Here is a 25,178-nt window from a genome sequence, read left to right as displayed (position 1 = left end):
TTGTTGCTGCAGACAGACTTTCTTTAGTTGTGGCAAATGGGTGCTACTCCTTGCTGGGGTGCGCCAGCTTCTCGGTGTGATGATTTCTCTTGTGGAACAGAGACTGTAGGTGAGCAGATTTCAGTAGTTGTAGCACATGGGCTTAGTTGCACCACAGCATGTGGGACTTTCCTGGATCAGGGATCACACCTATATCCCCTGCTACGGTGGGCAGATTCTTAACCACTGGACCACCAAGAAAGTTCCTTTAACCATTTAATTTTCATAGTGAGAATGCACGTGTTAATTATTTGTATAAAGAGAAATGAAAATGTGATATTTCTCACCAAAAAGAAAGCAAGTGGAGACTTAAATATGTCAGGAACTTCCCTGGTGGTTAAGATTACACAATTCCACTGCTGGCAGCACAGGTTCCATCTCTGGTCAGAGAACTAAGATCCTGCATGCCTCACAGCTCAGCCAAAAAGAAAAGGAAAGTAAATATGGCAGGCTAAGATGACCATGTATACCCTTTCCCACCATTTTAATTGTTCAGAAATTCTGGATTAAGTACAACATGTCTTAAGTATTATAGTCAAGCTCAAAAGAAAGAGGTAGAAATGTCCCAAGAGCCATAAATAAGGAGACAAATCAAAGCAAGAATAGGAGCTAGTGCTGGGTAGAACACAGATTTGGGCCCTGGGTCTGGAAGACAGCCTGGACTGTATCAGATACTAGGGTAAATCCTCCTCCCAGAGCTGGGGCCTCAAGGATTTCTGTTAGTTGACAGAGGAAGAGGAAAACTGCCAGCCAGGCCAAAGAAACTGCAGGGAACTTAGGTGGAGAAACTCACGTCTCCAGATCCCTGGCATAGATATATACTGGATCTCAGTTTACACTGCTTGTGTGGTTTAGGTAGAAGCTCAAGTCTGGAAAGGAATATAAATTGTACATACAGGGACTTCTCCGAGCTCTGGGAAAAGCCACCTTGAAACTGCCAGAGAGGGAAATTCTCACACAGTTTCACAGAACTGTCACAGAAGAATATAACCCCAGATGAAAGAGTGTTGGTCACTCAGTCACGTCCAACTCTTTGCAACCCCATGGACTTGTAGCCTGCCAAGCTCCTCTGTCCATGGAATTCTCCAGGCAAGAATACTGGAATGGGGAGCCATTCCATTCTCCAGGGTATCTTCCCAACCCAGGGATCAAATCCAGGTCTCCTGCTTTGCAGGCAGATTCTTTCCCATCAGAGCCCCCAGGGAAGCTTGTAGATGAAGCAAGTATACATTTAAAACATTATGCATTAATTGCATAAAGCAAACTTCTATAAGTGAGAATTATAAAACAATCTAGACAAAAACTAGTCAATCTAGACAAAAAAAGTACAAGGTTAAAGATACCAAAGAAGTACCTAAAATATAAACCTAATTTAGAAATAAGGGACAGTTTCTTAAAATTTATTATTTTTGGTCGCACTGGCTCTTTGTTGCTGCATGTGGGCTTTCTCTAGTTACGGTGAGCGGGAGCTACTCTCGGCTGTGGTGTGCAGGCTTCTACTGCAGTGGCTTTTCTTGTTGGGGAGCACAGGCTCTTGGAGCGCTATTGTCATACCCAGGTTCAGTAATTACGGTTCTCAGGCCCTAGAGTGCGGGCTTGGGCTCAGAAGTTACGGCACGTGGGCTTAGTTGCTCCACGTCATGTGGTATCTTCTTAGACCAGGTGATCCTTGCAATGGCAGGCAGATTCCTATCCACTGTGCCACCAGGCAAGCCCCTGAGCAATTTTTTTTTTTACAAAAACCTATTGGAAAAAGAAACAAATTTACATTTATACTTTTTTTTTCTTTTTTTTATACATTTTTTCAATGTCATTAGAATTTTTAAAATTTAGAAACCAGTGGATAAATGAACAACAGGTTAAATATTAGTAAAAAGAAAATTAGAAGATGTATTTGAAGAAGTCAGACAAAGAACTTCTAGAAAGATAATTAGATGGAACATAAAGGAGTTCAGTTAAGCATAGAATTAGGTGGTTTAATGTAATCCAATAAGAGTACCAGAAAGATAGAATGAAATAGATGCTGTATTTAAAATAAAAGAATGTTGTTTTGTCAGATATCCTCAGGTGTTTGTCCCAGTGCAGAAAAATTTGAATGACAGGATCCTATGTGAAAATATGGACTAGATTTAAAGGGACAATTAAAACTTCATACATGAATGTATCATCTCAGAATTTATAAAGGACATTAAAAAGTGGGGGGGGGGGAGGGAAACAGCCAAACTCTTAAGTGGCTATCCCATTTTATATCTCACCAACAATGTCTGAGGTCTGCATTTGTCACATTCTAACCAACATTTGTCTTTTTATTGTCTGTCTTTTTTACTATAGATATTCTAGTGGATCTGAAGTGGTTCTGTATTCTTTTAAAGTAGATTTCAAATTAAGCATCCTGCAAATCTATTCTTTACACTAAAGTATTACATTCAAGCTATTTATGATAGTTCAAATTGTTGTTGAATGCCTTTTTAAACTATCTTACAAAGTCTAGTTGTAATTTAAATAGAAAATAATATGTTCACATTTCCTCTTTTTTCAGTCTTTTATAGTCTTCATCCAGTCTTTGATTATAATATTTTAATGTGTTTTAAATAGTGTATTTTTCTGATAAACACAAACCAGACAGTATTACCATCACTACCCACCCTGCCACCCCACCCTCAGTAACCACCCAAAAGACTGATTATATTTTTGCCTCAAGAACTTAAAGATTGGTTACTTAGGGAAAGCATGAGGTAATAATCACCTTCCTCTTATAAATAGTTAAATGATTTCAGACATCCATAATCATGTTTGCATAAATCAGGGTCTGCAGGCCAGTCATTTAGGAGCATCTTACCTGAACCTCCCTGGTGGCTTAGAGGATAATGCATCCACCTGCAATGCGGGAGACCTGTTCAATCCCTGAGTTGGGAAGATCTTCTGGAGAAGGAAATGGCAACCCACTCCAGTACTCTTGACTGGAAAATCCCATAGACGGAGGAGCCTGGTAGGCTGCAAAGAGTGAGGTTGCAAAGAGTTGGACACTTCACTTCACTCCACTTACCTGAACATTATTATCACTTTCAGGTAGAAGGGTGTGGCAGAAAAGCCCAGCTATTTGCAAGTGCTCTTGGAAGAAACAGGAGGGCCCTGCTTAAGCAAGTTCACTAGTAGTATTTCAGTGGAGGCTTTCAGCTACTCAATTCTGTTAGTAGGACAAATTGTTTTAATTGTTTTAAGATTTTTTTTTTTTAACTCCAACTGTCATTTCTTCTCATTTCTTGCTTTGTAAGAGGCAGTAAACCACATCTGGTTAGTATTCACTGCTTTTGGCACTTATAAATAAAGAACCCTCTTTCTGTTGCAAATGTATAAATACTGTGCTTACAGTTTTTGATATTTAAAACAGGATGGAATTTACATTTATATGAGGCTGAAGTATGACCTTTAGGAAAATGGAATCTGTCCTTAGACTGTCTTGTCTTTAAAAAAAAAAAAGCTTGACTGTGTTGGCTCACATCCTCTGTTTCCATTTTCTCTTGTTGCTGGGCCATGTAATCTACCTTGGACTGTTGTTGGGCAAGCCTCTGGGGTCCTGGGGCCTGAGTTCCCCTCCAGACCTTCATCATGATGTCTTTCTGTTCTCAAATAAAGATAAGTTTGTACAGGCCTTTTCCATTTCTTTGGTCAGCCTCAGCCTCTGGAAATTAGTATGTTTCTTTGAGTATTATTTAAATGTGCAAATTGGCTGAACTTTAATATAAGGAGATTAGGAAAGATAAGTAGAAAGTTTACAAACATTCAGGACTTCCCTGGTGGTCCAGTAGTTGAGAATCTACCTGCCAGCACAGGGGACACGGGTTCTATCCCTGGTCCAGGAAGATTCCACATGCTGCGGGGCAACTAAGCCCATGCAGCACAACTACTGAGCCCACACTCTAGAGCCCACGCTCTAGAGCCCGTGCTCGGCAAGAGAAGGCACTGCCATGAGAAGCCTGGGCACCACAACTAGAGAGCAGCCTCGCTTGCCACAACTAGAGAAAGCCCACGCACAGCAACAGAGCCCCAGTGCAGCCAGAAAGAAAGTTTACAAACATTCAAAGAAATGTTTTTACGAGTACAATTTTCATGTAACAAAAAAATTTTAAGCTGCAGCTTTTGGCCCACTTATCTCAAATGTGGTTCAACTAATTCCAGTTTAACAAAGTCACGTGGACCATATTTTCAGAATAGAGAAGTGTTAAGCAACTGAACTGTTATATAAATGAGCCAAGAAGAAGTCAACAGTGAAATCTCCATATTTTCGGACAACTTTAAGCCTTTCCACATATTGAAATACCGAGAGAATGGGAATGCAGTGAAAACATTAGTTAGAGGACACAAAAAAATAATAAAAATTTATTGTGCATAAGATAAGACCTTCAAGGAAAAAAAAAATCCAGAAAATACCTATCAAAAGATGGGCCCTTGGGGACTTCCCTGGCAGTCCAGTGGTTAGGACTCCATGCTTCCACTGCAAAGGGTGTGGATTTTATCTCTGGTCAGAGAATAAGATCCCACATTGCAGTGCAGCATGGCCGGGGGGAAAAATGCACCTTTGGTTATCAGTAGTGACCCAAAAAAAGGCATATTCAGTTCAGTTCAGTAGCTCAGTCGTGTCCGACTCTTTGCGACCCCATGAATCGCAGCATGCCAGGCCTCCCTGTTCATTCTCAAAACAGTATTTCAGATACCTCAACATCAAGAAAGGCTTGCAGATTGTTAGCCTTAATTCAGGGTGATCAGGTAAAAGAAAATAGGTTTTATGTTCTTGGTCCCAAATCCTAGAATATCTGTACATATTTCATGTAGTTAGGGTTGGCTCTTCAGGACAGAAATGATAGAGCTGGAGAAGACCCAAAAAAAGATAGCAAAGTAATTGAGATGGCTCCTGGGCTTCTGGATGAGAAAAAGAACAAGCATTCTCCACCCTGGATGGCAGAGGCAGAGGGGAAGCTTTTCTGTGTTTACTTGCTTATTGTCTGTCTTCACTGGGTTGTATACTTCATGGGCTGAGGGGAGCTGTCTTTTGTATTTTAATTTTTTGTTGAAATAGATAGATACAGGAGAAATATATAGATACAGGAAAGGGCACACATGTCATAAATGCACAGTTGGATGATTTTTCACAAAATTACAGAACCATTCACTGGAAGAGGAACCAGAGCAGGAGCAGCCCCCAGGGCCCACCCACCTGCCACAGGTACTACAAGACGGGGTTGGTGCTTGTCACTGCATACACTATCCCTGAGGTCCATCCATGTGGAGTGTAACTGGTGATCATTCATTTCACAGCCCTTGAGCCTTCTGTCACATGGATGAGCCACAAAGCATTCACCCAGGGTTCTGTCCCTGGCCCTCTCCAGGTCCTGGCAGTTGTAAACAATGCTGCTGTGTGCATGCCTTTTGGTGATACAGGTACATGTTTATGTTGGGTAGAATTGGTGAATCTTAGGGTAGATGTATGTTCAGCTTTTGGAGGTGTTGTCAAAATAACTGTGCCCATTTACACTCTCACCCACAGGGTGTGAGGGTAACAGTTGCTCGTATCAGTTTCAACACTGGTTTTGTCAGTTGTTTGTAGCCATTTAGGTGTGTATGTTGTGGTATTCCATTTGTAGTTTTTATTTTTACTTTCCTGATGCTCAGCGTTATTTTGTTCCAGGACATACCCAGCATTTAACAAAGTACCCAGTGTTTTGATTGGAGCTCTTTCAACAGGGACAGAAATGTAAATTCACATTGGCTTAACAAAAAGGAAAGTTAGTCACTCCAGTTGTAGCAGAGAGCTGGAGTAGTTCAGACAATTAAAGAAAGGGTAGCCTGCATGTCAGGATCACATCAAGATAGAGGATTTTCCCTCCTGTTATGAGGCCCTCATTTCTGCACGATTCTCTGCTGGTTGTCTATCAGCGCAACACACAGGCCTCCCACAGCCTGGAAGAGGCTGCCCACTGAACAGCCCCTGCTGGAAAAGGTTTTGTCCTCCCAGCATCTGCCATTTGGCCCAGGGTACATTATATGCTGTTCGTGAGGAGCTAATAGTCTGTGATGACCTGAGCCAATCCTATGAAAGGGACAGGTCTGTTGCCAGAGTAAGGATAATAAGAAAGCTTGCCAGGCAAAGAAAAACAGGTCTGACAGTCCACAATAGTTCCACACAATAGCCACGCTGCAAATCATTTTGAGTGATGAATTAGTCAATCCAAGTTCATCACGTGTGTACGTCTCATTGTGTGTGAGAGGATGAATTTGAAATACTTTTACTTACGAATTTCTCTAGTAAAATAAAGCAGTTTCAGGACAAAGCAGCAAAGAAAATCCTCTGCCCTCAATCAATTCAAGAGCTAGTCCATGCTGAAAATTTGAATTATTATAAGATGCATTTTGCCAGTTCATGGATGGTCTGTAGACAGATGCATATGTGAAAGCGTTTTCATGTTTGCTTCTCTCTTATTACCTGGTTTGAATCTCAAGTCAAGCCCAGGATCAGCTGACCCCTTCTTCTGGCCTGGTCCTAAGGGCGCTGCCAAATGGCAAGATGTGTTACTCTAAGACCCAAAGAACAACTGTGCATTTTCTCTTAAGAGTCTTTAGGTAAAAAAAAATGGGAGCCCCTTATTAGAATAAGCCTAATAACTTAAACCCATGGCAGAACATAAGAAAGTGTATATAGAGTAAGGATCTAGGTGAATTTTCCTACCTCTCACAGAAATGTCATGTGGGATCCTGAGTGGGAATTCTGAAACAGAAAACAGACATTAAGTAAAAACTAAGATAGCTAAATAAAATATAGACTTCAGTTATAAAAGTGATATCTCAATATTGGTGCATTGATTGTAACAAATATACCACACCAATATTAGATGTTAATAATATAGGAACTCTGTACTATCCTTCCAATTTTTCTGTCAATCTAGAACTGTTCTAAAAAATTATTTGTTTTAAATTTAGTAGAGAGGCTTGAAAGGAGCCCATGTACAGGGAGGGAATTATTGGTCCCTGAAGCATAAGCCTTATTGGTTTCAAGGTGAGTCTACTCTCAGCTGGACCGTGGGTCACCTGAAATTTGCTTCAAGAAAGGCATTGGAGTTAGGAAGCCAGCTCAGCTTGGCTTCTTTACTTTGGGCTCAGGGTCATTGGAACAGCCTTGCAAATCTCTGAGCCTTTTTTTCCTTATTTTTAAAGTGTACATAATTTTATATCCCCAGTTCATAAAGGTATCCTGTGAATAAATATGTAAAGATCTGGCAAAGTTAGAACTATTGTGCAAATAGAATACATTATTATTGTCATTTGGATTATTTCACCAAGACTTGTTTCCTCTCTCACATTTTAATTCTCTTGCCTAATATTCATTTTGTTTTATGAAAATAAAGTTATCAGGACTTGATATAGTACATGATTTGAACCATTTAAAATTTTAGTTACAAACATTATTTATGCCCTCTTTTATTTTGTCCCAGGGTGGGGGATTTCCTCTATTTCTAAGGACATGGGTTGACTTAATTATTTATTTTCTTTCCATTTTAAAAAACTGAAAGCATTTTATTTTATTAATTTTTTTAGTTGGAGGCTGATTACTTTACAATATTGTAGTGGTTTTTGCCATACATTGATATGAATCAGTCATGGGTTTACATGTGTTCCCCATCCTGAAACCCCCTCCCATCTCCTTCCCCATTCCCATCCCTCTGGGTCATCCCAGTGCTCCAGCCTTGAAAGCATTTTAACACAGGACTCTAGAATACAAGTTTGGACATATATCACTACCTTTATATATAAAATAATTTAAATACTATTTAAAGCTTAAATTCTATACCCAAACTATTCATCAAGTACGAGGAAAAATTGAAAATATAAATGTAAAAGGCCTCAAAAGTAGACCATTGAAACATACTACCTTCATCAGCCACTCTGCTAAAATTCTTCACAAATGACAGTAGAGAGAGTTTTATTTATTTATTTTTTTTAGAGAGAGTTTTAAAAGACATAATACACAAAGATGAAGAATAGGCCAGAGGAAGGCAGCAGTACATTCAGGAAGCAGATAATTATAGTTTGATGAGGCCCAGACAAAGCTGAGACCTAACCCCTGAAGGGAACATGCCCGAACAGTCGTTTGGAGGTTGCTTTGACTTTCCCTGGGAGTATGGGAACCATCCCTGGGGGCAGGGCCTCAGGGGCCATTGCCACTGAAAAATGACCTCCAAGTCAAGGGTTTCCAGCCGAGTGTGACTCTCAGCACGCAGGAGACTGGGAAAGCTATCTTCCTTGGAGGAAGGAACAAATCAATCGATTTGTTCTCTGGAACCTCTGAAAAAGGGACTGTGGGTAGGAGGAGAATTAGTAGAAAGTCTGTATGAGAGGCAGTCCATCCTCACCCTGACAGAAGGCCTATGTTTTGAAAAAGCTTGGCACTACTAAAAGTGGCCTGGACTCAGCAATACAACCTCACTCCTCTGGAGAGAAAACTAAGAACCTCTAATAAAAAATAGGCACAGGGGAGTTCCTTGGTAGCCTAGTGGACAGGACTCTGGGCTTTCACTCCATGGCCTAGGTTCAATCCCTGGTCCAGGAATGAGACCTAGCAAGCCACACAGTGCAGCCAAAAAATATACGCACACCAAGTTGCTTGCACTAGATCACGAGCCCGTTACCGTTTTTCAGTTCAGTCGCTCAGTCGTGCCCAACTCTTTGCGACCCCATGAATTGCAGCACGCCAGGCCTCCCTGTCCATCACCAACTCCCAGAGTTCACTCAGACTCACGTCCATCGAGTCGGTGATGCCATCCAGCCATCTCATTCTCTGACGTCCCCTTTTCCTCCTGCCCCCAATCCCTCCCAGCATCAGAGTCTTTTCCAATGAGTCAACTCTTCGCATGAGGTGGCCAAAGTACTGGAGTTTCAGCTTTAGCATCATTCCTTCCAAAGAATACCCAGGGCTCATCTCCTTAGAATGGACTGGTTGGATCTCCTTGCAGTCCAAGGGACTCTCAAGAGTCTTCTCCAACGCCACAGTTCAAAAGCATCAATTCTTCGGCGCTCAGCTTTCTTCACAGTCCAACTCTCACATCCATACATGACCACTGGAAAAACCATAGCCTTGACTACTTTGTTGGCAAAGTAATGTCTCTGCTTTTCAATATGCTATCTAGGTTGGTCATAACTTTCCTTCCAAGGAGCTAGAGTCTTTTAATTTCAAGCCTGTAATCACCATCTGCAGTGATTTTGGAGCCCAAAAAAATAGTCTGACACTGTTTCCCCATCTGTTTCCCATGAAGTGATAGGACTAGATGCCATGATCTTAGTTTTCTGAATGTTGAGCTTTAAGCCAACTTTTTCACTCTCCTCTTTCCCTTTCATCAAGAGTCTTTTTAGTTCCTCTTCACTTTCTGCCAGAAGGGTGGTGTCATCTGCATATCTGAGGTTATTGATATTTCTCCCGGCAATCTTGATTCCAGCTTGTGCTTCCTCCAGTCCAGCGTTTCTCATGATGTACTCTGCATATGTTAAATAAGCAGTGTGACAATATACAGCCTTGATGTACTCCTTTTCCTGTTTGGAACCAGTCTGTTGTTCCATGTCCAGTTCTAGCTGTTGCTTCCTGACCTGCATACAGATTTCTCAGGTCAGGTGGTCTGGTATTCCCATCTCTTTCAGAATTTTCCACAGTTCATTGTGATCCACACAGTCAAAGGCTTTAGCTGTTAAATTGTATGTGGCAGTGTGGATGTGTAATTTGTCTTTTGAAAGAGAAAACATCTTAAAAGCCCAAAATGTCTGTGAATCTATGAAAAAATTCAAATTAGATCATAATAACTTCTCTTTTTTTAACTTTTAAAAAAGTATTTTTTATTTGGCGGTGCTGGCTCTTAGCTGTGGCGTGTGCAATCTTTAATTGTAGCATTTGGGATCTAGTTCCCTGACCAGGGATTGAACCCAAGCCCCCTTCATTGGGATCACAGAGTCTCAGCCACTGCACCATTAGGGAAGTGCCCAGACCATAGTAACTTTAAATTATAATCAGTTTCAATGGTTTGCACGTTACTTTGAGATATATAAAATAGTGAGAGTTTTATTAGTAACAATAAAATTGCCAGTGAATATCTGAATATTACTTTCATCATCTGCCTGCATTTCATTATTTTGCTGGCATAATTACATATTAAAAATTGTATGAAGAGAAAGTTGTGAAATTTAGAGTTTTTAGCACTGATTATTACATGTATGTGTATGTGTGTGTTCAGCTTCTTAATTATCATTTCTGACTATTGTAAAAGAAACCAGCTTGCCTTGCTTTTTAATTATTAGTCTACAAGGGAACAGACTACATATAAAAGTGTACAATTGCTACCCAATTAGTTAGAATGAAAATGACAATCTTAAAAATCTTAAGAACTACTTCTTGGACTTGTATCCCCACCTGAAGTGATGTTTATTGTCTAGTACTCTTAATGGAGTAGAGCTTTTTCGGGTACACTTGCCTTCAGATTTATTGCAGGGTGTATGTTTCTTGGCTATATATTTGACTGATTTTGCTTGCCTAAATTTCCCCTTTCCATTCTAAACAGGGAAGGTATAAAGGGATTATGTCTTCCTAGGAACAGAGTGATTTTATAGCTGCAGAAGGAAGAAGGCTAGAAAATTCTAGGAGGTGGATAGAGGTATTGAGGTCATCGCTTGTTGGTTAGTATGTGTGTGCAGGATTCCCAAGGGGCTATGTTATATGCATCCTCACACATGTGTCACGCCAACCTGTCTTACCAAGTTCTTCCCCCTGAGAGAGCCTGTAAGCCACCAAAGCCCCAGGAGCAATGAGCCTAGGTCTTGGTTTCTAAATACCATCAGCTTCCTAAAGAAACACTGATATACGCTGAATAAATCAGTGATTTGTGAGTCAGTGGCAATAGAAAATAAATAAGGGAGAAGTGAAGCTCGTTTTTCTGGTGAAAATCTACTTGCCAGTGTGGAAGGAATGATGGAGACAGTCACCCTTTGGCACCCCTCGTGTGGTTGACTCAGCTTTGAGGCACCAGCAGGCCCAGGCTGATGAGTGGATGTCTGACTGAGGAGCCAGACAGTAGCCTGGTCTCATGATGTCCCCTTGGAAAATTCCAATAACAGAGGGGAAAGGGTGGCTTTTGGGTCACCCCAGAAGCACAGCAGCATTTCTGGAGCCCTCCCAATGTGGCATCATGGGGAGACATCAGACCTGGACTGAGGCCCAAGAGGCCTCATTTTCCAAACTGCCAAAACTGCCTGGGGCAGTTGGGGCGGGGAGGGTGTGATGGTCACAAGAGGGAGCTGGGAACATCTGAAAATTTCTGGTTGGAATGTTATGTTTTTGTAAAGCAGGAAGATGGCCCTGTTTGGGGAAATGCCACTGAGTATCCAGGGATGAGGGGTATCATGACTACCACTCGCTCTAGATACCTGTGAACACTCAAGGATACATTTAAACTCAAGATTCAAGGTTTCCCATTCATTTAAGTGGCAGGGGGAGTGAACTGGGATAGAATGACTGATCCGTAATACATGGTTGGTTTTCTCTAAATTTCTGTTTAAAATTCTCTTCCCTTTAGACCAGCAGCCATTCCAAATGGGTCTCAGGTAGAAAACTGTGACGAATAACAAATTCCCAGCTTTCTCGAAGCTATCATTTTTTCTATCATAAACACCAGGAGAGTTCTTGACTGCAGACTCCAGGCACATGGCAAGCAGCTAAATACACACACAACCCCCACCCCTTTTTTTTTGGCTGCACTGTGTATCATGTGGCTTCCCTGGTGGTTCAGATGGTAAAGCATCTGCCTGCAATGCGAGAGGCCTGGGTTCGATCCCTAGGTCGGGAAGATCCCCTGGAGAAGGAAATGGCAACCCACTCCAGTAGTCTTGCCTGGAAAATTCCATGGACAGAGGAGCCTGGTATCATACAGGATCTTAATTTGACCAAGGGATCGAACTCATGCCCCCAGCACTGGGAACATGGAGTCTAATCACTGGACCACCAGGAAAGTTCTAAACATCCATTTTTGAGTCACCACTTAGGACAAACTTCCTGTGAAAGACTGACAGGCCCAGTGTACGCACAGGATCAGCACAACACAGCCTGTTCCCAGCCTTCCGAACAACAGCACAAGGCTCCCATTTGCTCCCTTTATGTTCCAGGCCTGGACCTTAGTTTTACTAGTGGCAGAATGTGAAGTGTCCAAGGCGATTTCCAAGTCAGGCTGATAACTTTCCTGTCAACCTTTTTTGTGTGTGTATAGCTATTTTTTCATGTTAAATATTCTACATTGGCCAGATGGCTGCCTTATCTGAGTACATCATCTTAATCCTTTCTTGGTGATTCTGTTGTCTTTTTTGAATGTCAAATACAGTAATATGTAGAACTTTTAATTGCTTTTGAAATGTACTGATATTTGGCTGTGACCTCAGACCCACTTTGCATTTAGTTGTATCACTTTTTCCAACTTTTCTGTCTTTTCCCTCCAGGCCACTTGTATGCGTACACTCTGTCAGTGAGACCCACGTTTTATATTTCTAACTATCAGCAATGGTATCTAGACTTTGCTGTTTATGTTGTGTCTCTGGGCTCCTCTTCAACCTTTAGTTGCTTTCTTCCTGTCAGCATTGAATATTTGAGGTCACCAGGCAAGTGAATGAAGCTGGATAAATGGGGCAATATTACTAACTTGTATAAAAGGAAACTTTCCACACAAGTCCCTAGGAGCTCTCCAGAAATGCCCCATCTCTTCCTAATGTCAGCATTTCTACTTTTGGTTTTTATTTTAAAAACTAAAAGGAGTACATTTTATTTTATTTTTTTTAGTGAAAGCTTCTAATCTAAACCCTCCTTTTGCTCTGAGAAGAAGGCCTAGAGAGGCTGAGGTCTGCTTGGAGGCAGACCAAGCCCTTGGGCCTCACGCTGGAACTGGCCCAGGCCACGTGCTTTCAGCTCAGCCTGGAAGTTACACTGCCAGTCACATGTTCTCCTTTACATTCCTCATACAGTTGTTATTAATTTAGAAGAGCCTGAGGTTTAAAAACCAGCCAGCACTTTCCATTTAAAAAATTTAGGTATACATTTTCTCATAAAAACTGCTTCCCTGAAATTAGAAATCATCTGTAAGTTTAAACCAGGCCCACCCCAGCCTTTGGTCAGAATGGCTTGGTGTTTGGATGTGTTCTTGCTCCATCAGCATCTTTCACACACGGGTCTGAGAGCACTGGCCTCACACGCTGGCAACAAGCTCACTGATATGTGGGCTGGTCCTTTAAAAGTTGTGACACAACTTTGTCCCCACAAGACCTCATTTGAGGGAGCTTATTTTGTTCAGCCCATCAAGTACCTGTGGCCTCAGGAAGGCCCCATCCTCTGAAGCTCATAGGTTCTGCCCACACAGCCCCAGCCCTGTCCCTTGTCTTGCAGGGGGACGGGGGCTGTCTGACTGGCTGCTAGACCAAGCATTTCTCAGATGAAGCTGCACCTCACTGTCCTTCCATGAGGCTTAGGGTGGCCCTCAGGGCAGGGTATAGGTTTGGATTTGGGACGTGGCAGGGCTTACATCTGATTTCAGCATCAGACCAGGTGTCCATTTCAATAGCAAGAGCTGTAAGAAGAGGGAAAGAAAATATGTCTTTCAAAAAGCTGTCCCTTGTGGAACTTGAAATCTCACTGTGGAGCCTACTTTAAGTCTCTGTCATATCACCCCAACCCCACAATCTATTCTTATAAGAACAAACAAAAGGTTTTCCAAGAACTGAAGACAGAGCCACTCATTACTCTGTTGTAAACATTCTGTTCGGATTCCTGCAAAGCTTTGTTGTTCTAATGACCTACAAGTCAAGTCTAATGCTGGAGGTTCCCAGGGCCCACTACAAATAACAGAAAGAAGCAGACAGTTCCAAAACTATTACACGGGGCCGGGGAAGGGGGAGTCAACCCCTAGAAATTTGTGAAATTCTACTTCATTTTCATTTAAGAGAGAATACTTTTGACTCTAAAACAGTACGTGATCTCATCATGAAGCTGACCTCTAGCAGAGCATGCTTTCTGAAAACCTATTACCCAGAATAGCCAGACACCATGCCTGGGGAGATCCGTAGGTCACTAGGAGAGCTCAGGTGGCCCCACGCTGGCTGTGCAGGAGCCGTCTGCATGCAGTTACCAGTGTGCAGGCCAGGGCCATTCAGCAGCAAGTGTGAAGACAGGGTGGAAGCACCCACTGGTGGAGCGGCAAGCCCACGAACCTCAGCTTGAAAGGCTTTGGGGCCAAATGCTAAAGCTCTGAAGAAAAACATTTGCTTTACAATGAGAAACCTGGCATACAGCAACTCACTTCAGTCATCAGGATCAGCATCACCTTCATGAGTCAGCTGGCCAGCATGTGTGACCAGCCTCCTCAAGCTGTCCAGGTCACGAGACAAGACAGAAAAAGTATGTTGGCCAAATGCTGCAGGGCCCTGGGTAGACAAGCCAGGAAAATCAGAATGGAGTCGTGTAACTTGTTAACATGGGTGGTTGTTAGTGTGGAATCCAGGAGGCTGTGTGGCAGCAGAGATCTAGAATAGGCAGGGCTGATGAGCACAGAAGCCAGGAGCGGGGGTGGTCACGGCTAGGATGCCATGGTGCCTAGATGAGAAAGTGGCACGCCTGATAATTAAGATTTTCAGAGAATGCAAGACACACCCCACAGATTTCTCTGTTTCTTCTCCCCATAGGAAAAGTACCCAGAAGCTGTGCAGCTCTCAGAGGGGGCCTCCTCCAGCTGCATGGGCATTAGGAACCCCAGTCAACCCGGGTGAGTACACAGGCCCCACCAAGTCCCTCCCCAACCCAGACGGTTCTTTCCTGTTAAAAACGATGACAAATAGTAGAAAACAAATGTAAACCACCTAACTGACATCTTGAGATGTGTCTTTAGAGTTATAACAGATAGCAGCGATGGCAGAAGAGCACCAGGGGATCTATAAGGAAAGCTATAAGGAAAACACAAATGGGATCTATAAGGAAAAGTCCAGCAGGTGCTGGTCTCACTGCTGGAGTCCTTAGGGAAGGGAAGCCACGCAGGGGAGGCCAGAGGGGTGGAGTTCTATTTTCAACTTATTTCAAGAAAGGTGGGGAGTCTGCAAGTACTGAGTGAGGGGAGAAGTCGTCCAGGTCTCCTTCCGCCCACTGTGGGTACCTTTATGTGCACATGGGCAGGATGTGCTTCTGTGACCTGCACCTAAAGATGTTTTGTTCCAAGCCTTAAAATGGTGTAGTTATGTAAGCCTCTGGAACATGACTTTTTATTCAACATTATTTCCGAAATCCACCTATGGTGGTGCCTATAGCTGTAGCTATTCATTTTCACTGCTTACACTCCATGAGGTGAATATATGTATCTCTGCATTCTTCAAGTCTTGGGCCTCTGGGTTATCATTATCTTCCACTATTTTTAACATTTCCTGTTTATGTCCTTGGGCACACAAGTACACAGGCTTCTCTTGAGCATATACTTAGAAATGAAATTCCTGGGTCATAGGGCAGATTCAGCTATCACGGCCAAATTCCTTTTAAAGTAGTTTAACAATTCGTATTTCCCACCAGTAATCTTTTAAGTTCTCGTTGCTGGATATCCTGTACTTCACTTGTATGGTCAACTAACATGCAGTGGGCACAAAACAGTATCTCACTATGGTCATTTTCCTGTATGTTAATGATGTTGAATATCTTCTCGTGTTTAACTGGCCATACTCCCTCTTCACTTGTGGGTCTTTAAGATCAAGGGAGTCTGAGCGCAGCCTTGGGGAAGGGCAGCAACTCCAAGGGTGATTAGGCAGACAGCAGCGTTCCTGCCCATGTAGGCATCCTCTCCTCTAGAGAGAGTCAAATGCTGCATACAGTTTAGTCTGATTTTAAAAGCACTCAGCAATGCATCTTACCTCTTTCAGGTTCGAACTAGTCATTGTTTGGAAGATACAAATAGATGAAGAAGGGAAGGTTTTGCCAAAGCTGGATCTTCTCACCGAAGTGCCGTTGCGAGGTAGGGATGTTCTGGTGATTTCTCACTGTGTTCAACACAGACACCTACTCATTTCATCTAGTTATATATGGCAAGAATCAAAAGTAAAAAATCTCACTGATGCACTTTTAAAATAGGTTTTCAAAATATTTTTTTGTCTATAATCACTCAAAAAGCACATGGAAGTAGGGTTGCCCCGTAAGGCCCTCCCAGACTATAGCCTGATGTCTCTGCCTCAGGAACGTGGGGAGGGGCTTGGGTCAAGGTGATTCGGTCGTCCTGGCTTCCCTTCAGTGCAGCCAGTTGAGAATGAGGGAAGTGTCTTGGTGAAGTGTCTTACCCGATTTGTTTTCTTTACAGCCCTGGAACTGGACAAGAACGGAGTCATAGAAACTGCTCCTCTCAGCTTCCGAACCCTACTGGGCGTGCTAGGCACTGAAGCCACTCTAGAAAGCCTGATTAAATCACTTTGTACAGAGGAAAGCAGCTAATTCCCAAACAGTGAACAACTACACATAGGAGAAAGATGCTGCACCTGGAGGTGTGTGATTTTATTGAATATAAACATTTGCTCTTTTCCACTTAGAAACCTTACCTTTAGAACATGTTTATGCAATTATGGCACATTATATATCAGTTGTCGGGACATGAAAAATAAATACAGTTATTTAAATTCAAAATACCAAACAAGTGACACATATAGTGTATTTTTAAAAGTAAACTCAACATCCAAGAAAGTACAGAAGTGGCTGTCCATCCTGGGATATGGGGAGCCACCGTGCCCCTACCTTGGTATGAATCTAAGGGCAGAGGCGGCACCAGCCCATCTCAAAGGTTGGCCCTCCTCCTACCATCCACCACTGAGGGACCCCTGGAGGGCTTACCAGTGCAGCCCCATTCTTTTACATTCCTCAGACACCCCAGGGGAGCCACACCACCTCCTGGCTCTAGAAGCAGCACTGGAGGCTTTCACAGCACCTCTCAGCAGCAAGTCCTCTGACGTTCACTCTTCATGGTCTTTCACAAAAAAGTAGAGTGGTTAACATTAACAGATGCAGTAAGACAGCAAACATGGCATTGTCCCTTCACACAGGGCCTTAGCCACCCGGCCCCTCTGCACAGAAGAAACAGTGTTTTCATTAAAGTCCCCCAGAGTCCTAAGTGCTGCACTGACCTGAGTCGCCAGTTTAAAGTAGAATGGGTGAAAACACTGTTTCCATCAAATGAAAGCCTCAGGGAAGGGGCTGAGGTGGAGTGTGAGAAGTGCAAAGGGTTGAGTCAAGACCCTCTAGCAGGAGATACTGATCTTTAATTTTTTTCCCCCAAATAGAGGGTGATTGTTTTCAGACCATTCACTCCAGTCAGAATAGGCAACAGGAGGCTGCCCAGCCTACCTCCTTGAGGGGCTGGGGCTTCAGAGCTCCACACACGAGATTCAGGGTCCCCTGCATACCCTGGTGCTGGGCAAGACCATCCTCACCCCAGACCAGCAACAAGGAACAACCTCAGGCCAAAACAACTCTGGCAGCTACCTACTTCCATGCACTCTGGAGCCTGCGGCTTGACCATGAGAACAGGGCTCCATGCACACCCCTATGTGTGGAATCTCCAAAGCCCTGTACCCCAGCATCCCACATGAATGAGAGGCCTGTGTTATTTGAGTATCTTTTTGAACCTCTGAGTGAAGAAGTAAGAAGTAAATGATAGGACAGGACTGAAGAATAAATTCTAGAAGAGCTGGCTTGATTCAAATAAGCATAATTCTCAATTTATCACAAAATTCCCCACAAAAATTATAATCAGCAAAATATTCTTATTTTTTGTGTAGTATTTTCATACAATCTCATGGTTTCACTATTATATTACAATAAGCCTTCATTAGTCCCTCAAAATGATGATATAAATAATCTATACAACCTACCATAGAATAAAAAACTGAAGCCAAGTTTCCCAACAGTTTTCATAGCAGCTGGGCACACTTTTGGTGACCCCAACAAGAACCCTCTTGGTGCCAGCCAGGAGTCGCTCATCATGCAGAAGCAGGGCCTTGGGCAGCCCCAATGGGGAGGCGGTCCAGAATTACTCAAGGCCACCAACACCACACATCTTAGTGAAACCCGAATCAGGATGCTGGCCCTGGCAGAAGTAGCTGAGGTTTCCCAAACATCCAAAAATGTCAGAACACAGAACCGGCAGATGCACAGGCACCCCATGACACCCACCCTGGGCATAGCAGCTCAGAGTTACAGCTCTGCTTTCAGCTTCCACAGCAGCAATTGCAGGTGGGAAAGAATACCTTGTTTCCCCTAAAGTTAAAGATAAAATCATTCAACACAAAATAGAAAGTCAGTGCTCACATGAGTGGTGTCTACCCCTGCCCTGAGTCCCACGCTCCCTGCTGACCCTGAGCAGAGCAGTGGGTACGGCACCTCCACATGGACTGTGAGTCCGCTGCTCAGAACTGACGCCCACATCAGCAACTTAGCGCTCTCCACAGCAGGGAACTACTAAAGCTGCGCTGACACACGGCTTGTGTTGGAAGAGTGACCAGGTAACTCAGCTGGGAACGTTCCAGTAGTATCTGTTTTCTTCAAAGTCCAAACTGTAAGGTGTATGTGACAATTCAAGTTTTCTATGTTAGGATTCTGGTGGTAGGAGATCCAAACCTTGAGTCTTATAAGGCTTTTTAGAGATTAGATGTGAACCGTGGGTGGGAAGGGAGAACTGCCCAGGGGCCTCCAGGGAGACAGCACACTGCTGGGCTCAACGTCCAACATTCCTTGTCCTGGAAGCTGTCTCTAAGGGTATTCCATGTCTCCCAGAGGCAGTCCCATCTGAACAGGGGTTGAAAAGCAAAAAACATTCACAGCCAGAAGTCACCCAACACAACAGAAAATAGCTCTATCATTCAACCTTCACATTCTGTGTTCAAGTTTCAAAGCCACTACAAGAAAAAGGTTAGACCTTATGGAGAACTAACGTGCAATCTTCGCTTTCCTTGAACCTTGTCGACATCACGGTGGCATCTTTGGCATGTACGGTCTTTAAATAGTAGTTGACTATCTTGCCATCCAGTTTATACTGATGAGGAATGCTCTCGTAGGGCTTGAGGTCAAGGTCCAGCACAGACACAGAGAAGGCAAACCTAGATCTTGATGAAGGGACAACAGGCCTTTGATCGGAGCTGGAAGCAAAAGAGCAATTTCAGAATACACAAACCTCCCAAATCCTCTCAATGCAACTCACAAAGAGCACCCATTCTGTGCATCTGTATGCATTCCATCTCTATCTGTGCCAGCTGTATGCCTCATGCATGAAGCTTCTGCAAGAGAAGCACCTACTGTGATATCTACCAGCACACCAGATAAGAAAGAGTTAAAGTGCAGAAAGATGGAAAAGCAATTAAGTAGACTATGCAGTTGATATTCCCCTATCCCAGTAGTATAAACAAATGCTAAAAATGTTACTTATCGTGAGCCAAGTATTACAAAACCTAAGAAAAAGAAAGTAGATCTAGCCATACAACAGCCAAATGCATAAAATGTTAAGAACAGACTTCTCTTTACGTATCTTTTCCCATGTCTGGTGAGAAACTCTTGCTCCTCTATGCTTTTTCACATTAGGAAAGAGAGATCTGGTTTCATGTTTTGTTCTCAAATGGTTTCATGTTTTCTTCTCACATTGTGTCTGTAGTGTTTTCTATTTTGTTTCTTAGGGTTTTGCTTTGTGGTTTTTCTAAATATTGGAATAGTTGTATGCTTATAACAAAACGTAAACAATTACTTGTACTTAAAAACACTTGATGCGAAGAGCTGACTCACTGGGAAAAAACCCTGATGCTGGAAAAGATTGAGGGCAGAAGGAGAAGGGGACGACAGGATGAGATGGCTGGATAGCATCACCGACTCAATGGACATGAATTTGAGCAAATTCCAGGAGATAGTGAAGGACCGGGAAGCCTGGCGTGCTGCAGTCCATAGGGTCACCAAGAGTCAGACGTGACTTAGAAAAACAGCAACAACCAAAACACTTTCAGGCTAGTTCTGAAGTTTGTACTAACATTTCTGTATATACCACTTAGCTCTCAAAGTGCTCTCAGTATGCATCCAAATGACTGGTTAAATACATTACATGAGCTCGGTTTAGCCCAAGAGAGAAGTATTAAGGAGTTCTGGTTTCTCTATGCATACTATTCTAGATTTAGACATTATTAAAAACAAATAAAATAGCAATTTCTAAAGGTCCTGTCTGGGAGAGGGAAGGCAGATAAAAACATTCCTATCTAATAACCTAATTAAGGCCTAGACTCTCATTCAATTCCTGCTCAGAAATAGTTTATAGGAAAAATGAATCCCTGGCTCAGTTGCTGGGGTCTTTGCTACTCCCTCTTGAACAGCAGAGAACATGTATACAAATTAAGGTCTTGCTTCTGAGTCTCACTCTCAGGGCCTGACACCCAAGCTTCATGCAGCTGGGCTAGGACAGTGAACATCTCTGGCCCTCACCAGGGCTGCACATTTCATAGGAAACCACACATCACATCAGAACCAACACCCAACAAGATGACATGGATCAAGAAAGGAATCCATCACACAGAGTCTGGTGAGAGCATGTTGCAGGCCACTCCTGAGGAACCTAATGGTCAGCCTCTGAGTCTTCTGATACTTAAAATGCTTCTCTACTCTGTGGATGATACAGGTGCCCACATGGTTCAGAAGTTTCTGGACACACGTCCTCACTCCTCTCCCAACATGTCAATTTCTGTTGAGCAGCTGTGGTCAAGGGTGTCAGGACTCCTGGCCCCCACCCCATCACACATCTGTATCCTGACTACATCCTTCCTTCAGGAAGGGTGATAGATAGTAACATTTGTGTGCTTTTCTCTCACCTAACAACACTAGCTTAATCCAAATGGATTCCTGTTGCTAAGCACTGGGAGCATTTTCTTAGGGGATAATGAGAGATTTCAACTAAACAACTCTTTTTAAAAATATTTCAGTTATGCCCTATAAATATCCTTCCGTGTTTCCTATCAGAAAGTGGACAATCCTATGCCTGCCAAGAAGCAGGACTCTTAGGAATGTTTAGTTCAAAAGCATCAGAAAACCGAGTGGCTGGCAGCCAGTTACAAGGTCATCTTGACCCAGGAACACACATCAGAAGATTATGAAACATTCCACGAAACCATGTGTGGGGTTTGGCACCCTGAAGATTAATCCTAAAGATGCCATCTAATCAATGAGAGAAGATTATCAGGTTCATCCTGAATTCCTAGGCAGAGATAGGATTGGATAATGATGTCCTGGGAGAGATGCTGCAAAGAGGAAACAGAACAATGAAATGTTGTTTTAAAGGTTCTGAAATGACTATAAAGGTTGGCACATCAGGACCCGGAAAAAAGAAGGAAAATAAGCCCTAGAGTAACCTACAGCTTCTTGGGCCTCTGAGCCATGATGGAAACTTGGGGTTTTCTTTGACAGAAAGGTATTTGCACCACAGCATCTAAACTGCTTCTAAAGTCCTTGAGATATTTTCTTAGAAAACAGTAGTAATCTTGAATTTAATAGAACAAGCTTTTAAAATTATTCTCGAAAATGTCTTTTTGACTTGTTACAAACTTGTAAAGAGCAAGAGTTAATAATCCCCATTGTATTAAGTAGGCCTCGGAAATTGGCCTTTGTTCATAGACATGATCCTTCAAGGGCCTCTCTAAATATAAGGACACCAACTCTCTTGCCACGCCACAAAACCTTACTAGACCAAGGACACGTGACACAGCAGAAGGTGCCTCACCTTGCATCCTGCAGACAGGGAGAGAGTGCAATCATGATGGAGCAGTCCTTCGCCGTCATGGCAACCCGGTACTGCTGAACCTGCAGGGAAGGAGAAGTCAGTTCCACAGCACCCCCACACATACCTTTCCCAACTGGAGAGGTCCGGGAACTGGTCCCAGATCAGGGGTGGGTTAGGAAGACCCAGGCCCAAAGAGCTCATTAGAGGCCAGTCCCGCCCTCTGACCTCTCACTGTAGGCAATGTATGGACCCTGATTCCGGAGACCTTTGGACTTCAGCAAGAAATCACAGTCCGCCTTGTAAGAAAAAGCAATAGCCACACGGACAGCACTGAGTATCACCCTGGGTCTTTGTTGCTGCACGAGGGCTTTCTCTAGGTGCAAACAGTGGAGGCTACTCTCTAGTTGTAATGCACAGACTTCAGTAGTTACAGCACAGGGGCTCATTAGTTGTGGCTTGTGAGTCCTAGGTGTGCAGGCTTTAGTAACTGGCACGTAGCCTCAGCAGTTGCAAGTCTCGGGCACTAGATCATGGGTTCAGTTGCTCCATGGCAGGTGGAACCTTCCTGGACCAAGGATCGAACCCATCCTCTCTGCACTGGCAGGAGGATTCTTACCCACTGCACCACCAGGGAAGTCTCATTTGAATTTTTTAGACTGAACAGCTGTCACTTTTACAGAAATAAACTAGTTACAAAAAAGTGGGCCCTACACATTATCACTAGCTTCAACATCTGTGTGATGGCAGATTGTAACTTCTTGTCTCCCTTTCAGTCATTTCCTTCAATGAAACACATCAAGAGGACTGCCCTGAGACAACACTCAAGCTTCATTCCACAAGGCAGGAATGTGTGGGAAAGAGGGGAGAACCCCAAGTGCGGGTTACAGAAGTGTGGCCCCAAGTGTGGCCTGCAAAAATCTTTACAGTAGGAGGAAAAAGAAGCTCTTCTCCTACTATTCATTTAGCTAAGAAATCAAGTATTTTACAATATATACACACATAAAACTCCAGTCTAAAATTACAGAGATATTAAAAACAAAATATAAAATACTATATCTTAATCTGCAAGACTTAAAACATAAAAGCCATGAAAGACAAAGACATCTGAATACCTAAAAATAAAAAGCTTTTATTTGATACAGTTATAATCCAAATATAAAAGACTTGTTGAAGAATAGGAGAAAATATCTGCAGCATATAATAATCAACATCAAGAATATATGCAAGATCTCCCTGGTGGTTCAGTAGTTAAGAATCCACTGTCCAATGCAGGAGGTTTGATCCCTGGTCGGGGAACTAAAAGCCCACTTGCTGAGGGTCAGCTACTGAGCCTGTGCCCTCTGGAGCCTGCGTATAAGTAGAGAGCCCATGAACCATGATGAAGACCTCTGTGCTGCAACTAAGACCCTACACAGCCAAGTAATTACATATAAAATATATAAAGTGCGACTAAGGTCCGTCTAGTCAAGGCTATGGTTTTTCCTGTGGTCATGTATGGATGTGAGAGTTGGACTGTGACGAAGGCTGAGTGCCAAAGAATTGATGCTTTTGAACTGTGGTGTTGGAGAAGACTCTTGAGAGTCCCTTGGACTGCAAGGAGATCCAACCAGTCCATTCTGAAGGAGATCAACCCTGGGATTTCTTTAGAAGGAATGATGCTAAAGCTGAAGCTCCAGTACTTTAGCCACCTCATGCGAAGAGTTGACTCATTGGAAAAGACTCTGATGCTGGGAGGGATTGGGGGCAGGAGGAGAGGGGGACGACTGAGGATGAGATGGCTGGATGGTATCACGGACTCAATGGATGTGAGTCTGAGTGAACTCCAGGAGATGGTGATGGACAGGGAGGTCTGGCGTGCTGCGATTGATGGGGTCGCAAAGAGTTGGACATGACTGAGCAGCTGAACTGAACTGAACTATTCACAATACCTAAGACATGGAAACAACCTGAAAGTCCATTGACAGATGAATGGATAAAGATGTGGTACATATATACAGTGGAACACTACTCGGTCATAAAAAAAGAATGAATGAAATAATTCTATTTGCAACAACATGGATGCAACTAGAGATTATCATACTAAGTCAAGTAAATCATAAAGAGACAAATACCATATGGTTTATTACTTAACACATGGAGTCTAAACTGTGACACAAATTTATCTATAAAACAGAAACAGATTCACAGATATACTGAATAGACTGCTGTTGCTAAAGGAGTGGGGGTTAGGGGAAGGATGGATTGACAGTTTGGGATTAGCAGATGCAAACTATTATTAAAGAATGGATAAACAACAATGTATATCACAGATATTCAATATCCTGAAAAAGCCATAATGGAAAAAAAATATGAAAAAGAACCTATGTACATTTATAACTGAATCACTTTGCTGTATAGCAGAAATTAACACTATATAAATCAACTAGACTTCAGTAAAATTTTTTTAATATATAAAATGCTAGATCAGTATGTAAAAAGAAAACTAATCAAAAAAGATATGGACCAAAGAAACTGACAAAATAAAAAATAGCCAATACATATATAAGATGTTCAAATGTACTAGTGATCAAGGAAATGCAAATTATAACTGAAAATCTTTGCTTTCATCACAAAACTGTGTTATATATATATATGAAAGGGCTAGACTTTCACTTCAAGCAATGCTGGAGTATAATCAGGGCCAACCCAACTGCTGAAGTAGAAAAAGCTAAACAAAATATCAAAAACACCTTCTTGAAGGCAGAGGTCACAAGACCGGGGAAAACTGCTTAACCAGGGGGAGGACAAAGACCTTTTCTGCCTAGGGAGTGGATGACAATTCTGGAAGGCCAGCCAAGAGACACTTTAACCTTCAGGGCTATGGGGACAGGAACCATGATGAATCCCTGCTCTGGGTTAGTATCCAAATGTTGCAGCTTTAGACAGGGTGAGCCAGAAGTCAACAGGCCTTATCAGGAACTGCAACTCTGCTTCAAAGAGAATAGTCACCAAAGCTGGATTAAGATGGCCCCAGCTTGCTAATGCTTCCCAAGTCCCTGACAGAAGCAAACCTAAAATTCTCTCTAGAAGATAACATCCTAGGCCTCAGATTATCTCTAAACTAATTATACAAATACAGTTTCTGACACACAAGCAAAACTACCCAGGCACAAAAAGATGATGCCATGAGAGAAAACCAGGAAAAAAAGAAAAACACAAATGAACCCCCCCCCCCTCCCCAAACCCACAATGGTAGAAAGAGGTATCAGGTATCATGGACTCCAGGTATCAGAGGTACCACACACACATGCTGCTCGGCTCAAAGAAAAACAA

At 42.8% G+C, this 25,178-nt stretch overlaps 2 protein-coding genes and 1 long non-coding RNA gene across 4 annotated transcripts in view; 1 reads left to right on the top strand and 2 right to left on the bottom strand.

The window, feature by feature from the left end:
• Positions 1 to 16,763, top strand: part of CENPP (centromere protein P) — a 236,343-nt gene extending 219,580 nt beyond the window's left edge. Inside the window, exons 6-8 of the mRNA XM_069575683.1 lie at positions 14,788 to 14,867; positions 16,003 to 16,094; positions 16,434 to 16,763. Coding sequence (XP_069431784.1) covers positions 14,788 to 14,867; positions 16,003 to 16,094; positions 16,434 to 16,564 — 303 coding nt within the window. The 3' untranslated portion in view covers positions 16,565 to 16,763. The remainder of the gene's footprint in view (positions 1 to 14,787; positions 14,868 to 16,002; positions 16,095 to 16,433) is intronic.
• LOC138433312 (uncharacterized) lies at positions 507 to 3,033 on the bottom strand. Its single transcript, XR_011254246.1, has 2 exons — positions 2,879 to 3,033; positions 507 to 1,782 (listed from the first exon to the last, which is right to left on the bottom strand). It is a non-coding gene; the product is annotated as an uncharacterized lncRNA (long non-coding RNA).
• The window catches only part of IPPK (inositol-pentakisphosphate 2-kinase), a 60,510-nt gene continuing 51,935 nt past the window's right edge, over positions 16,604 to 25,178 (bottom strand). For both annotated transcript variants that reach the window (XM_069575678.1, XM_069575679.1), the window contains exons 12-13: positions 21,867 to 21,946; positions 16,604 to 19,257 (exon numbers count right to left, since the gene is read on the bottom strand). In XM_069575678.1, the coding sequence (XP_069431779.1) occupies positions 19,032 to 19,257; positions 21,867 to 21,946 (306 nt within the window). In that variant the 3' untranslated portion in view covers positions 16,604 to 19,031. The remainder of the gene's footprint in view (positions 19,258 to 21,866; positions 21,947 to 25,178) is intronic.

Source organism: Ovis canadensis, chromosome 2 (assembly GCF_042477335.2).
Source record: "Ovis canadensis isolate MfBH-ARS-UI-01 breed Bighorn chromosome 2, ARS-UI_OviCan_v2, whole genome shotgun sequence".
Classification (NCBI taxonomy): Eukaryota; Metazoa; Chordata; class Mammalia; order Artiodactyla; family Bovidae; genus Ovis; species Ovis canadensis.
This window is presented reverse-complemented; position numbering and strand designations above follow the sequence as displayed.